The sequence below is a fragment of the Chrysemys picta genome, chromosome 9 (genome assembly GCF_011386835.1).
Source record: "Chrysemys picta bellii isolate R12L10 chromosome 9, ASM1138683v2, whole genome shotgun sequence".
Lineage (NCBI taxonomy): Eukaryota > Metazoa > Chordata > Testudines > Emydidae > Chrysemys > Chrysemys picta.
This window is the reverse complement of record NC_088799.1, coordinates 21,446,320-21,459,864: the sequence shown is the minus strand read 5'-3', so window position 1 is coordinate 21,459,864 and position 13,545 is coordinate 21,446,320. Positions and strand designations below refer to the sequence as shown.

At 43.3% G+C, this 13,545-nt stretch overlaps 1 protein-coding gene across 3 annotated transcripts in view; it reads right to left on the bottom strand.

The window, feature by feature from the left end:
• PPM1L (protein phosphatase, Mg2+/Mn2+ dependent 1L) overlaps positions 1 to 13,545 on the bottom strand; it is a 193,261-nt gene that overhangs the window by 8,994 nt on the left and 170,722 nt on the right. For all 3 annotated transcript variants that reach the window (XM_042853714.2, XM_065556871.1, XM_065556870.1), the window contains one exon: positions 3,646 to 3,807. In XM_042853714.2, the coding sequence (XP_042709648.1) occupies positions 3,646 to 3,807 (162 nt within the window). The remainder of the gene's footprint in view (positions 1 to 3,645; positions 3,808 to 13,545) is intronic.

Genomic DNA, 13,545 nt, shown 5'->3' with positions numbered 1-13,545 from the left:
ACAGTCACAGCCAGTACTGAAAGAAAAGGCATCAGGAGAGAGGGCTCTATTGAAAACAGCCCCTGTAGCCCCTGGGGGCACTATGCAACATGGTAAAAAACAAAACAAATCCATAACTAACATTCATCCTCATAAAATGAAAGGAATGGAGAATGCAGATGTCTGGTACAAATTTAGAAAAACAGGAATGGGAGGGAACAATAATAAATACAGTGCTAATAGAAGCCATTCTAAAATCCCATTTTGTGTTAGGAAGTTTTTAGGGACTTTTTAAGAAGTGGGAAGAGAAGCATCTCAGGAGACTTCAAGATCCACTCCCTGGTGATAATACTGAGCACTAATTCACAGATCTCTAAATGCTTTACAATGGGGGAATAAGCATTATCATCTCCATTTTACAGACAGAGAAACTAAGGCACAGCACAGAAGTGCTTGTGCTAAGGCCAAACATCAGTTCAGTGATAGCATTTTAGGAATGGAAGCCAGGTCTCCTGACTTCCAGTCTGCTGCTCTGTTAAATGTACTATCCTGCTTCCCAAGGCCACCACAACAAAGATGTGATTGGCTGCCTGTTTAAGATACAAGAGTTGCAGGTATGGTAATTTCCTGCAATATTCTTGAAAAACCTTACTGAATTAAGTTTAAGTATCCTTGGAGTCTATTGTATTAAATGAATGATTTATGTATTAGTGTCAGCCAAGACTGTATGTAGGGGGGAGAGGCAATGTGAACTCTGGGAAGTATTATGAACTTCAAAGGACTGTATTGCATAATGTGCCAAACAAAAATGAACTTTTGAACAAAGCAGTGTCAAGTGGTTTGCCTGGGGAATCTCTAAGGGGAGGTGAATGCAAGTTCCCCATCTCCGTTTATGCAAAAGCCTAGCCTTTTGCAGCTATGCCCTGAGACGGGGACCAATGTCTACGGATTACCTGTTCCCAGAGTCTCAAGTTCAAAGGCCCAGCTGCATAAAGGAAAGACTGAGCTATTCATGGGGGTGCTAATTCTCAGCTAGGGCTGGTATGAATTTGTAGCCACAGAAAAACCTCTTAGCAGAGTCTGAAGGACTGACTCCTACCAGAGCCCTTGTTGAAGTTGGGGTGATCTCTGGTAAGCTTATTAGTATATGTGTAGGTTATTTTTTGTTTTTAATGTTTTCTCTGTAATGCTTCCACCATAAGAATAAATGTCCTTGCTTAGGAAGAGCTGTGTAGCTGCAGGCAATTGCAGCTGTTCATAGCTTTCCGAGACACAGCAAAGTGCAGACGCTGGCCTCTTTAGGCAGTCTGGCTTACTAGGAGTATCATAGTGTAGGCAGGGAACTGTGCAGCCTGGAAAAATACCTGGTAGGGAGGGAGAGATGTGGGTTTCCACCCAAGAGAAATGACAGCTTAGGAGCTAGGAGCCTACAGTGGGCGCCCTTGAAAATCCACGGAGGGTGAATACGGGTGCTGTTGCCTTAAACTTATACAATATTATAGAGATATACCTATCTCATAGAACTGGAAGGGACCCTGAAAGGTCGAGTCCAGTCCTCTGCCTTCACTAGCAGGACCAAGTACTGATTTTGCCCCAGATCCCTAAGTGGCCCCTTCAAGGATTGAACTCACAACCCTGGGTTTAGCAGGCCAAATGATGGGTGATGTCGGAGAGCAAAAATTCATCAGAATGAGGCTCTGAGGCTTATTTTTCTTTAAAAGACAAAGGGTTAAGGAAGATGGAAAAGGTAGATTTGAGCAGCACAAATGTTAGAGACAGAGAATGCTGTCATGGGGTCAATGTGACTGGAGGTCTTTCAAGTGCTGAGAAACCAGCATCCCTTGTTATAAAAAAACACACCAGGGAAGATGCCTCTGTCATACAGGATGATCATGATATCCCAAGACAGATGTAAGAGGAGTGGATGACAAGGATGGGGATGGCACTTTTCTACCAGCAAATTTCTTTTCTGCAATTTGTTTATCTAATCTTCTCAGGTGAGGGATGAGTAGTTCCAGGAAGGGGTTATAATGGTTTAAAAAAGCATGTCTACTGTATTTTTGTGAATACTCAAGAAACTGAAAAACTATAAGGAGCATCTGCAAGTTTTTGTTTCTTCAGGACAAAGAACTGTTGATGCACAAACAATCTAAACTCGTGTGTTCATTTATACAGGAATTGCCATAGTGGATCAGATCCAAGGTCCATCTAGTTCAGGATCATGTCTCTGACAGTGGCCACCACCAGATGCTTCAGAAGCACATAAGAATGGCCATACTGGGTCAGACCAATGGTCCATCTAGCCCAGTATCCTGTCTTCTGACGGTGGCCCGTGCCAGATGTTTCAGAGGGAATGAATTGAATAGGGCAATTATTGAGTGATCCATCCCCTGCTGTCCAGTCACAACTTCTAGCTGTCAGAGGTTCAGGGACCCCGAGGGCATGGGATTGGGAGAAACCCTGCAGTAAGCAGAGGTGAGATAATCTGCCCTCTGAAGATCTCATTCTAATTCTAATAGTTAGATTGGTTTAAACTCTGAAGCATGTGGTTTTATCTCCATTCCAATGCTCTTTGTTAGCATTTAATACTTAGTCCTGCCTTGAGTGCAGGGGACTGGACTAGAAGACCTATCAAGGTCCCTTCCAGTCCTACGATTCAATTCTATGATTAACTAATGTAACTGGATATTCTTGTTATCCATACAAATGTCCAATTCCTCAGTCTTGCTAAATTCTTGGCCTCAAACTACATATCTACCCTAAAAGAATATATACCACTCACTAAATATGAAACATCTTCCTAAAGCAGGGGTCGGCAACCTCTGGCACGCAGCTTGCCAGGGTAAGCACCCTGGCGGGCCGGGCCAGTTTGTTTACCTGCCACGTCTGCAGGTTCAGCCAATCACGGCTCCCACTGGCCGCGGTTTGCCACTCCAGGCCAATAGGGGTGGTGGGAAGCCATGGCCAGCACATCCCTCGGCCTGCGCCACTTCCCACAGCCCCCATTGGCGCGCGGCGAACTGCGGCCAGTGGGAGCCAGGATCGGCTGAACCAGGTGCTTACCCTGGCGAGCAGCATGCCAGAGGTTGCCGACCCCTGTCCTAAACCCTTCATGACTGTGGTTCAGAACTCAAGTTATTATTACACAAGTGTTATGCTCTGAAACCTCAATTCCAGCTGGCATCCTTGATAGTAGCTTCAGCAGAGGTAGTGAGGTTCGAATAGGTTATGCAGACTCAACTGCCCTCATTCCTAGAAGTGGTCTCTTGCAGCAAAGGTTGTTGGTGTTATATAGAGAAACTTGCATTGCTGCTGCCACTGATTAACCTATTTGTGGAAGTAAGCAACTGGGTGCAGTGGATAGGACACTCAATGGGGTGTCAGGAGACTTGGGAGCTATTGCCAGCTTTGCCACTGACTTGCTAAGGAGTCCTGGACAAATCGCTGACTCTGCCTCTGTTTACCCATGTGCACTTTGAGATCTATGGCTGAGAAGTGCTATATAAGTGCTAATTATTCTATACCATGGAAACTTCATTCTCCAAAGTGTCAACTTGGCACCTTTCAGGAGCATACATATATGAAAAAAATAATTGTGTCTTATCTACAGAATGAATTATTAAAGAATGCCTTATTTGAACTGACAAGACAAGTTTATAATCTTACCAGCTCTTTTAATCCTCTTTCTCTCCTTCAGTTGATAGGGTTTGTGATCATGTGACAAAGGGATAGCATTTCCATCCTTATCACACAGGACTCCCCGTGAATCACCAACATTGGCCACTGTAAGTTCTTTATCGGACAGCAATGCAATCAAACAGGTTGTACCTGAAAAAGAAGGGGGAGAAAGAGGCAAGACAATGAAATAAACATCACCACTAGTTACACTGCAGTTTCCTCCGTTGTTATCTGTACTCAGCAGCCACAGGGAACAGCAGCAGCGCATGTATCTGACTGAAACATCTAGTACTTTGATGACAATCTATTGAATGGCATTGATCAAATGTGACAGTCCATTTTGTCTAACAATATTTTTAGTCTATCAGATTTTAACTCTGATGTGCTGGGGGAATGACCCTGTAATCCCAGCCTAGCATCTCTCATCTGTTTTGTCATTTAGACAGTATTAAAATGACTCTATATCATAAACCTGCTTGGAAACAGAAACTTCTTCCAGGATACAGCTTGTATCTCTCTCTCATGGGATGATGGGTAAAATCGCTGTTAAAAAATAAGGTGTCTGTTGCTCAGATTTGATAAAATTCACTAGCAGGAGAATGTGCTCCAAATTAAGAAAGACAGAGAGAAGTTGGGATAGGGGGAAATCAGTTCCCAGTCTAGGCCTGATAGCTCTCTTCTCTTGCTGGTCAAGGAAAGTAATAGAGAAAAGTTCTCTCGGCACAACAGCCTAGTAACAGCCTTACTGAATGGCAGCTACTACTTTAAAAAAAAACGCATTAATAAAATAAATCTGGTCTAAGTATAACCTTCTGTGTGCCTTTACAGAAAGAACAGCTGTCAAAATTGGGAGCTTATGTACATCTGGCCATGCCAACCCTCAGCATTAGATGTAAATAGGTTGTACATCCTCTGCAGGGAGCTATCAGGGTATAAAGTATGATTTAAGATAGTGGTAAGGGCGAACTTGAGGATATGTTGCACTGTATATTCGATGACAAGACAAGAGCAAAGTGGCTAAGGTCACTGTTAGCAAATAAGAGATTTGAAGGATATAGTATGTTGGTTGTTGTATCAAATAAATAAGGATACCCAGGTATTGTGGCTCATTTGTCCATTTAGTAGAAATGAAAATGAAAAAAGGCCAATTTTAATCAAGCTACTATTTCATGTTTTCCATTTTTCCAGTTTGGAATCTGATTAACTTGATTTTATGTATAAAGTTTTATATACACATTGTATCTTGTATTAGTTTGGGGAAGGCAAAAGCCAAATATAAAGTCAAATTGAAATCATTGTGTGACCTGGAGGTCCAGATGAGTTATCTATATGAAAATCTGAAGTTTTGTAACAAAAGGTAACTTCAAAATTGTCATTACATTAATGGTTATGGATTACACTTGCACGTGGACAAGATGGTGTAAATGCTCCAAAACACTTAAGAGTCACAGAAATAAAACAAGAATTTGAGTTTATAAAAAGAGCCTGCAAAATAAATAAAAATGAACAACAGTTTGCAGTCATGAACCCCACAACCTAGCTGTGAGCTAGATAAATATTATAATCCATTTTTGAACTGTTGCACTTTCAGTTTGGTTTGCACTATTTATTTAAAGGTTTGCTTTTTGTTACTTAGTCAGATTGTTTTGGTAAATGTATTTTCAAACAAAAAGCAATTGTTAGTTATCCATCAGTTCAATTCAAACCTTATTTCTGGGCTTTGTTACTGTTTCATAATAAAAACGGTTTATAATCCATTTTAGTCCATTATGATTCATCACTGCATGTAATATAAAATCCTTTAAATACAGCTAAAATAATTCATACAGTTTTACAAAAATATATAATATCCCACTTCCACCACCCATAAGCAATACTGCACTGCTCACAATCTACCCCCATCTTTCCCTCCACAGATTAGCATGTTCAAGATAGAGACTCAAAATACGAACAATAGGCATCCCAGACAATATTCCGCAGGGTGTGAGCGTTCTCTATGGGGCACCCTGCTGGCTGCTCAAACCACCAAGTCTCTGTGCCCTACGCTCCCACCCATCGTTAAGGCTCTCTCCTTTAGTCTCACAAATATTGGGCAGAATGCAGCTATAATGGTTGGGACGTTTTTTTCTGTTGCTTCCAAATGATTGCATAAGCAGCACCATCTGCCTTTCAAACAGCCAAAAGAACACTCGACCTCCATTCTGCAGCTACACAGGTGATAGTTAAAATGTTCCTTCCTTCTGTCCAAGCAGCCTGTGAATCACTTCATTAATCAGGGCACCAGAGGATAAGTGGTACTGGACCATCCTCCACACCATTAATGTCCTCAGAGTACTGGACCATCCTCCACACCATTAATGTCCTCAGTGGGCACTGGGGAAAACAATCCTTTCTCCATTAATTTAAATAAAACTGAGTTCCAAAAGATCCTCACATTGCAGACCCTTCCAGACCACCCAACATTTATGTTTGTAAGCTTCCCATGGTGGACCACCAGTCTTTGGAGAATGATGGAGAAATACCCCTTTCTATTTATAAATTCTCTGCTGTGGTCCTACGGAGTGTGTGTTTTGGGGGAATGATAGGCACCTGGGTGCCATCAATTGCCTTTATACAGTTTGGGAACCCCATGCATGCAAAGCCATCAATAATCGACTTAGCGTTACCCAGCTTTACAACCCAGCTAAACTGTACCTTATCTCCACTAGAGCTGCAGCTCCAGGGCCAGTTCTGCACAAATCTTAAGAAAAGATGGCCCTCCCCCATCCTGAAATTCTCTCACAACTGCTGGTCACCCCAGGTCTGCAAAACAACCCTCTCCCATCTATCCATGCTGGTTTGCTGGGCCTAGAAACAGTTCTGAACGCTATGTAGCTGAGTCAGGAACTGGTCCTTTAGTTCCAACAGCTCGGTGTCCTCGTCCTGCTGCAACAGCTTTGTAGTGTTCTCCTGCTGCTGCTGTCGAATATTCCCCTGCACCCAGCACCATCTGTTCAGTGGTGCAGCGGGTAAGGTCTAGTGCCAAATGTGTTCAGTTTTGAATGCTGTAATACAGTGAAGGAGCCACTGCATTTTCACGCTAGTCACCATGACGGTGCAGTGCATTTCTGGGTACATGCTGGCACACAGCAATTCAAAAATGGTGCTAGCTTACACAAAAGGAAGCATGGGGTGGAAACAGCAGAAACATATATATTTTGAACCTACCTGGCTTCCCCTCTGCATCCCACAATTCACAGCAAAAAAAATCTCATGATGCACTCTGTTCAGTCGCAAAGCAAAGGACCACAGGATACCCCTGACAATGTAACTCCCTCTCAATTCACAGCAAACTGCCATTGTGTGTTCACACAATGCAAACTGAAAACGGGACAGGTGCCTCACCTGCATGTTATTGGTGCAACTTACCATTAACCCCACCCTGTAGCGGGGTGGACATCCACTCCTGCCTGGCAGGGCTTGAAAGCAGAGGGCTGCAGCTCTAAAAGCTGGGCTGATTGGGGAAGTGGCTGCAGCTGGGCCACGCCCCAATCGGGCCACAGCTGACCTGTATAAAAAGGCTGGGAGCCAGGAGCACAGAGAGTCTCTCTCTGCCTTCAGAAGGAGAAGGGCCTGGCTGTAGTGAGCTAGACACAGGGTACCTGAGTGGAGTAGGGCCGGGGAAAGACTGAGGACCTCCAGCCTGAAAAGCCCCAGGCTGCGGCCTAGCAGAAGGCCAAGGGGTACTGGGGATTGCAGAGGGCAGCCCAGGGCTAGGTCAAGGCAGCAGGTCCAAACCCAACCTTGCCGATGATGAGTGGCCTATACTGCAGTCTGCCCCAGGGAGCAGGGGCTAGTTGGTGACTGGCAGTGGCCTTATTCTGAGGTGAGGTAGGGATAGTGGGTGGGGGTTCCCCAGGGAGGGGAGACCCTAGTACTGAGGGGTGTACTGCCGGGGGCAGCACCCCAGATAAAAGGGCACTGGGGTCTGCGAGGGACATGGGGTGAGAGGACAGGTGGACCACTAGCCTGCAGAGGGTGCTCTGATGACTGGATTGAGCTGATTCCCCAGATGACCAGCAGGAGGCGCCGCAGGGGTGAGTCTGCTCCTCTACACCCCCTGCATATGAACATACTTTAATTTTCATGCTGTCATTGAAAACAAAGAACCAGGAATCGTTAGAAATAAATAATATAGGAATGTTATTGTGGGGTATCAGAGGGAACAATGATGGTAAACATTTTGGAGGTGTATCAGTTGTTTGTTCCTGCATTTCTGTCCCTTCTCCCTAAATTTCTTAGTCTCTTGAAATTGGAGGTCAAAAAAAACCCCCAAACTGATACCTTGTAAGTCATCCTAACTACAAAACATACTTCTCTGCGTGACAATTGTTAATAATCCCTTCCCTACTTTCCTTTCTGCACTATTTCAGTATAGCTGGCAAGGATATATGCCTCTCTTCTAGACACCTATTGTGTTTTCATCTCTGGACAATACACTGCTACCTCGATATAACGTGACCCGATATAACACTAATTTGGATATAACGCGGTAAAGCAGTGCTCTGGGGGGGGGCAGGGCTGCACACTCTGGTGGATCAAAGCAAGTTCGATTAACGCGGTTTCACCTATAACACGGTAAGATTTTTTTTTTGGCTCCCAAGGACAGCGTTGTATCGAGGTAGAGGTGTATGACAAATACTCATGTACTAGCAAGTTCTGTTTCAGGCAAGATATATTTTAAAGAATACTTCCAGACAAACTGCTCTGTGTAAAGAGAATATCCTTGAATTACTGAATAGTATTTACCTATTTCAGATGCCTCTGATATTTATAGACACATCAGAAGACTGGATTATTTTTTAGTACAATGATTTATCAATATAAATAAATTACTCCATCAAAAACTTAACAATGAAAAAATAGCAGTTAAACATTAAAACATCACTAAACAAACCAGCTCTTCTGAGAGAGAAAGAGAAAAGCATGTTCTTGGGGTTTGCTTTAATTCTTGATGAAGGGCCCTATTGTACTGTTAACTGTAAATCAGCAAGCAAAATATCCAATGGACATGGCAGCAAAAGCTGTGATACTTCAAGCCTTCCACAATTTATGCTTCATAAATTGCTGGAGAGAGTGATTATATGGTTAGAACACCTATCAAAACAAATGCCAACAATGTAAATTGCCGGTAGGGAACCCAGAGATGCAACAAAGAAATACAGGAAGGCATGGCTATACACCATCATCAGGCCCAGAGTTCTTAATATTCCTCATCCACTCTTACAGGTGATAATGGTCAACACTGATGTGTCATCCCAGTACCATCTTTTAAAATTTTTTAATGTTATTCATTTCCAATATTTAATTGATACAGAGCACAAAACTAAAACCAACAAAGAAAACACCTTCATTTTTTTTCTTCTTTTCCATCACTGCAATATATTGATGGTCATATACATTTGAACTCTAGCTTTTTAAAAATATTGCCCTGCTTTAGGGGACTTTAGACTTGCTATCACAATTTAATGAATATTTTAAAGGAGCAAGCAAGCAAACAAGCCTTTTTTAATGTTCATTTACATACTTCCATAGAAAGTTCCTGACATTTAGCTGAGACTACGGAGTACTGCTGAAATTAATTTAGTTTCACATCAACACAACCCATACTCCAGTATCATTTAACAGTAAATAAAATTAAATTCCATGGTTGCTTTCTTTTCTTTTTAACCTAGGTCAAAAAAGTACAAGGTGAATTTTCACCTGTTAGCTAATTTATATCTGATTATTCATAAGAGTGAGGTTTTTACCATCTCACATAATAGAAACTAACAAGGAAAAATAGCATTAGCTGGGAAAAGACAGGGATGGGCGGTATCCAAAATCTTTCATAACTTTTCTGACATGTATTTATTTATCTACATTAGAAGGAGTATGATGCATAAAGGGATCTGGATAAAAATGGACCTCAGAAAACACAAACCACTTCTACAGCACGTATATGCCCATCCTTATGTGAATCACAGGAAAATAGATAAACCAAACCCTCACAGAAATAGGGTAGGCAAAACAGGAGGGCTGCACATAGGAGAAGCACACCTGCAATTCTAGAAGCTACAGGCAAATTCCATGACTATTTAAGGTAGATAGCTAATGATGCAGAACCACTATGCAGTCAAAAGGAGGAGGTGGAGGGGAACAGCTACTCTACATAGCATGTTCCATGGAGAAACCATAACTTCTAACATAAAAACCATATGTTACTGCTGCACTGACAAGTTAGTGACATATGCAGCCAGTTAGTAGCAGGGAAGCCGCTTCTTGTGAGCAGGGGCAACAGGATGATCTAGCCATGCTGCCAGTGCCAGGGAGGGGACCATGGGAGCTGCATGAGCTAGTCGGTGGGATATATAAGATGGAGTTCTGCAAGAAGTTCCTGATGGCATGTCCTACAGATGTTGGTCTAGTGGGAATTTGACATAATAGATTTAGCAATGCTAGCAAGCCTGCTTCCCCAAGGAATCATATCATGGCTTCTCAGGAGTACATGGAGTGCTTTCAAAGCAGGATCTCCCCACCTGAATCTTTTTAAACAAAAGATTTTAAACCAAAGATTCAGAGAATTCATCAAAGTCCTATACATCCAACTATTAGCAGTGACTTCAGGCCTCTGTGCCTTGACTCCTGCAGAGATGAATTAGGATTTGAGCCTATGTTCTGGGGGTCTTAAATCTAAATCCTTATAACGTCAGTGACTTGCTGCATGGTTGTCCACATCAGGAATTGCAGTGTTTCAGTGTTTGTAATCCCTGTGTTCATACTTGATGATGTCATGACTGGTATAAGTAAAATATTCTGTTTAGATGCACTGTGTTGGTTCTCAAGGATGACTTAAAATAAGAGTCTGTTCTGCACAGCTTCAACCTGGAAATGTTTTTCACTATACAGTTGGTTATATAATTTTTTTGCAGCTGACTGAAAGGTTATAAAACTGAGTGGGAACAGCTTCCAGTTTGTTGCTAAGAAAAAAATGTTAATTTTAGTATGATGAGATGCACAGTCAGGAAAGTAACTGAAGTACTTTCCTCATGGATTGTATTTTCTAAATGGACAACCTACCTAATCCTCAATTACTGAGGGACAATCTCCACTCATTGTTATATTTTGCTTTCCACAACCAAATCTCTGTACAACTTTTCATGAGTGATGTACCTCAGTATTCGGATTCTAATATCTAAACTGTATTGTTAAATCTATTCACCTAAATTTGGTTATTGCTGATTATGTATTCTATGTATCATATGACTTTAAAAACAAACTTTGTATTTGTGGATAACCTAAGCACTATACCCAGATGTACAGACACTCTTTTCTCAAACCATGTACTATATAATTTTTTTAACATTGGCTTTAATAAAATTTGAGGGTTCACCTAATTACAGTGTGTGTGTGTATGTATGTGTATATATATATATATATATATATATATATATATATATATATATATATATATATATATATATATATATATATATATATATATATATATATATATATGCGCCTCTCTTATGCAAAAACCTAAGGAGCCAACAAAAATCAGTTGCCTGGCAGAAACATTCTTTAACTAAAAGTCAAACAAAATTGTACTGAAGTCACTGAGTTTATTTAAAATAGACACATTAAAAGGGCCAGTCATAATCTATGGGATTGAGCACCATGCAACCTGTATTCTATTACCAACTCTGCCACATGCTCACTGCATAGCTTCAACTTCTCTGATCTTATCTGTACCAGGTATGAAAAATTTCCCACAAGTGCAGCTGCATTGGTGGTAGCACTAAAACAGACAAGGCACCAGTGGCTACTAGTGTTACTGTGTTGTATTGATCTAAGCAGATTTAGAGGATTCTGTGATTTTAAACACCTTCTGAGAGCAATGTCTGTACTAGCATTCCCATCATTACTTGCCACCAATGGAGATACAACAGTGGGAATTTTTTTTAAAAGCCTAGTATGTATACAATCTTAATGATTCATTTACCTCTATTTGTAAATTAGGGATGATGATCCTTACTCATATTTGTGAAGTTATCTGAGATCTATGGATAAGTGTTCCTGTTAAATATTTATTATTTTATTACTGCTTATGATAACAGGGATTTGCCAGCTGGAGCTAGCCCTTAGTATAGGATAAGATTGCTACCTTTCAGGACCCTGGGTAGCAAGCCTGTTAGTCTGCAGTTCAAAATGAAGGATGCAAACTATTTTGGCACAGTGCAGTTGTTCATTCAAACTAAAAAACAACATACAGCAACTTTGAGATCACTGAATTCTCTGCCTGAACAACAGTATCAGTTTTTCAACTGCACAAAGCTCCTTCTGAATAAGAAAATTAAGGCAGGAGACTACACCTTCATGTGCCCTCATTTACTTCTCTGACACAGAGGTACAAGTAGTAAGTTAGGGTTACCATTCGTCTGGATTCCCCCGGACATGTCCGGCTTTTTAAGCTAAAAATAGCGTCCGGGGGGAACTTGTAAATGTCCGGACTCCCCCCCCCCCCCCCCCCCCCCCCTCCATGCAGAGCACGCGCGGCTAACAGTGCTGCCGGCCAGCCGGTGTCACTTACTTGGGGCTCCGACACTCAGCCAGAGAGGGCTCCTCCTCCTCCCTCTCTCCCTCCCTCCCTGCATCGCAGATCGGCTCCGGCAGTTTGGAGCTCCTCCCCCGCTGCTGCCCAGCGGCTCAGGCAGTTCCTGAGCAAGTTCACCGAGACATTAGGTGAAGAAAGGCCAACAACAAGGGGGCCAGGGGGTCGGAGAAGGGGCAGGGAGGTTTTGGAGAGGGCAGTCAAGAGATGGGTGGGGGGGGGGGTCGGGAGTTCGGGGGGGGGCTTTCTGGGGGTGTGGATAAGGTTTTGGGCAGTCAGGGTACAGGTAGGGGGTAGGGTCCTGGGGGGCAGTTAGGGTGGGGGGTCTTAGGAGGGGGCAGTTAGGGGACAAGGAACAGGGAGGCTTAGGTAGGGGGTGGGGTTCTGGAGGGCAGTTAGGAGCAGGGGTCCCAGGAGGGGGCAGTCAGGGGACAAGGGGGGGGTTGGGAGTTCGGGGGGGGGGGCTGTCAGGGGGCAGGAGTGGGGAGAGGGATCGGAGCAGTCAATGGGACAGGGAGCAGAGGGGTTTAGATGGGTCGGGAGTTCTGGGGGGGGGGGCTGTCAGGGGGTGGGGAGTGGTTGGATGGGGCGTGGGAGTCCCAGGGGTCTGTCTGGGGGTGGGGGTGTGGCTAAGGGTTGGGGCAGTCAGGGTACAGGTAGGGGGTAGAGTCCTAGAGGGCCAGTTAGGATGGGGGGAGGGTCTCAGGAGGGGGCAGTCAGGGGACAAGAGGCAGGGAGGCTTAGGTAGGGGGTGGAGTCTTGGGGGGCAGTTAGGGGCAGGGGTCCCAGGAGGGGGCAGTCAGGGGACAAGGAGCAGGGGGAAGTGGGAGGGGCAGGGGCAGGGCTAGGGCAGGATGGGGCGGGGCTAGGGCAGGGGCAGGGCTCCTCCCGTCCTCTTTTTTGCTTGCTGGATTATGGTAACCCTAAGTAAGTAAAGTGCTGTCAGACTGCAGGGATCTATAGAGTCCTGAAATCTGCTGACTGCCTTTTTGGATATGCTCCTAAGACCTAACAAAACAGATTTGTTTACTTTTTTAAAAGCTTTGTTTTCAAGCCAATATGGTGGAGCAAAGGTAAAGGTCAAATAATCTGTTTGAATTGAAAATAAAGCTGAAAAGGACTCATTGCATCTCAGGAGTGAAATCCAAAATGGCAACCAGATGTAATAGGACTCAAACAGTACAACAGCTGGTATTATCTGTACATTTGCCACACTTTTACAATTATTTTTACTTTCAGAGTTTCTAGAGTAACTCTAG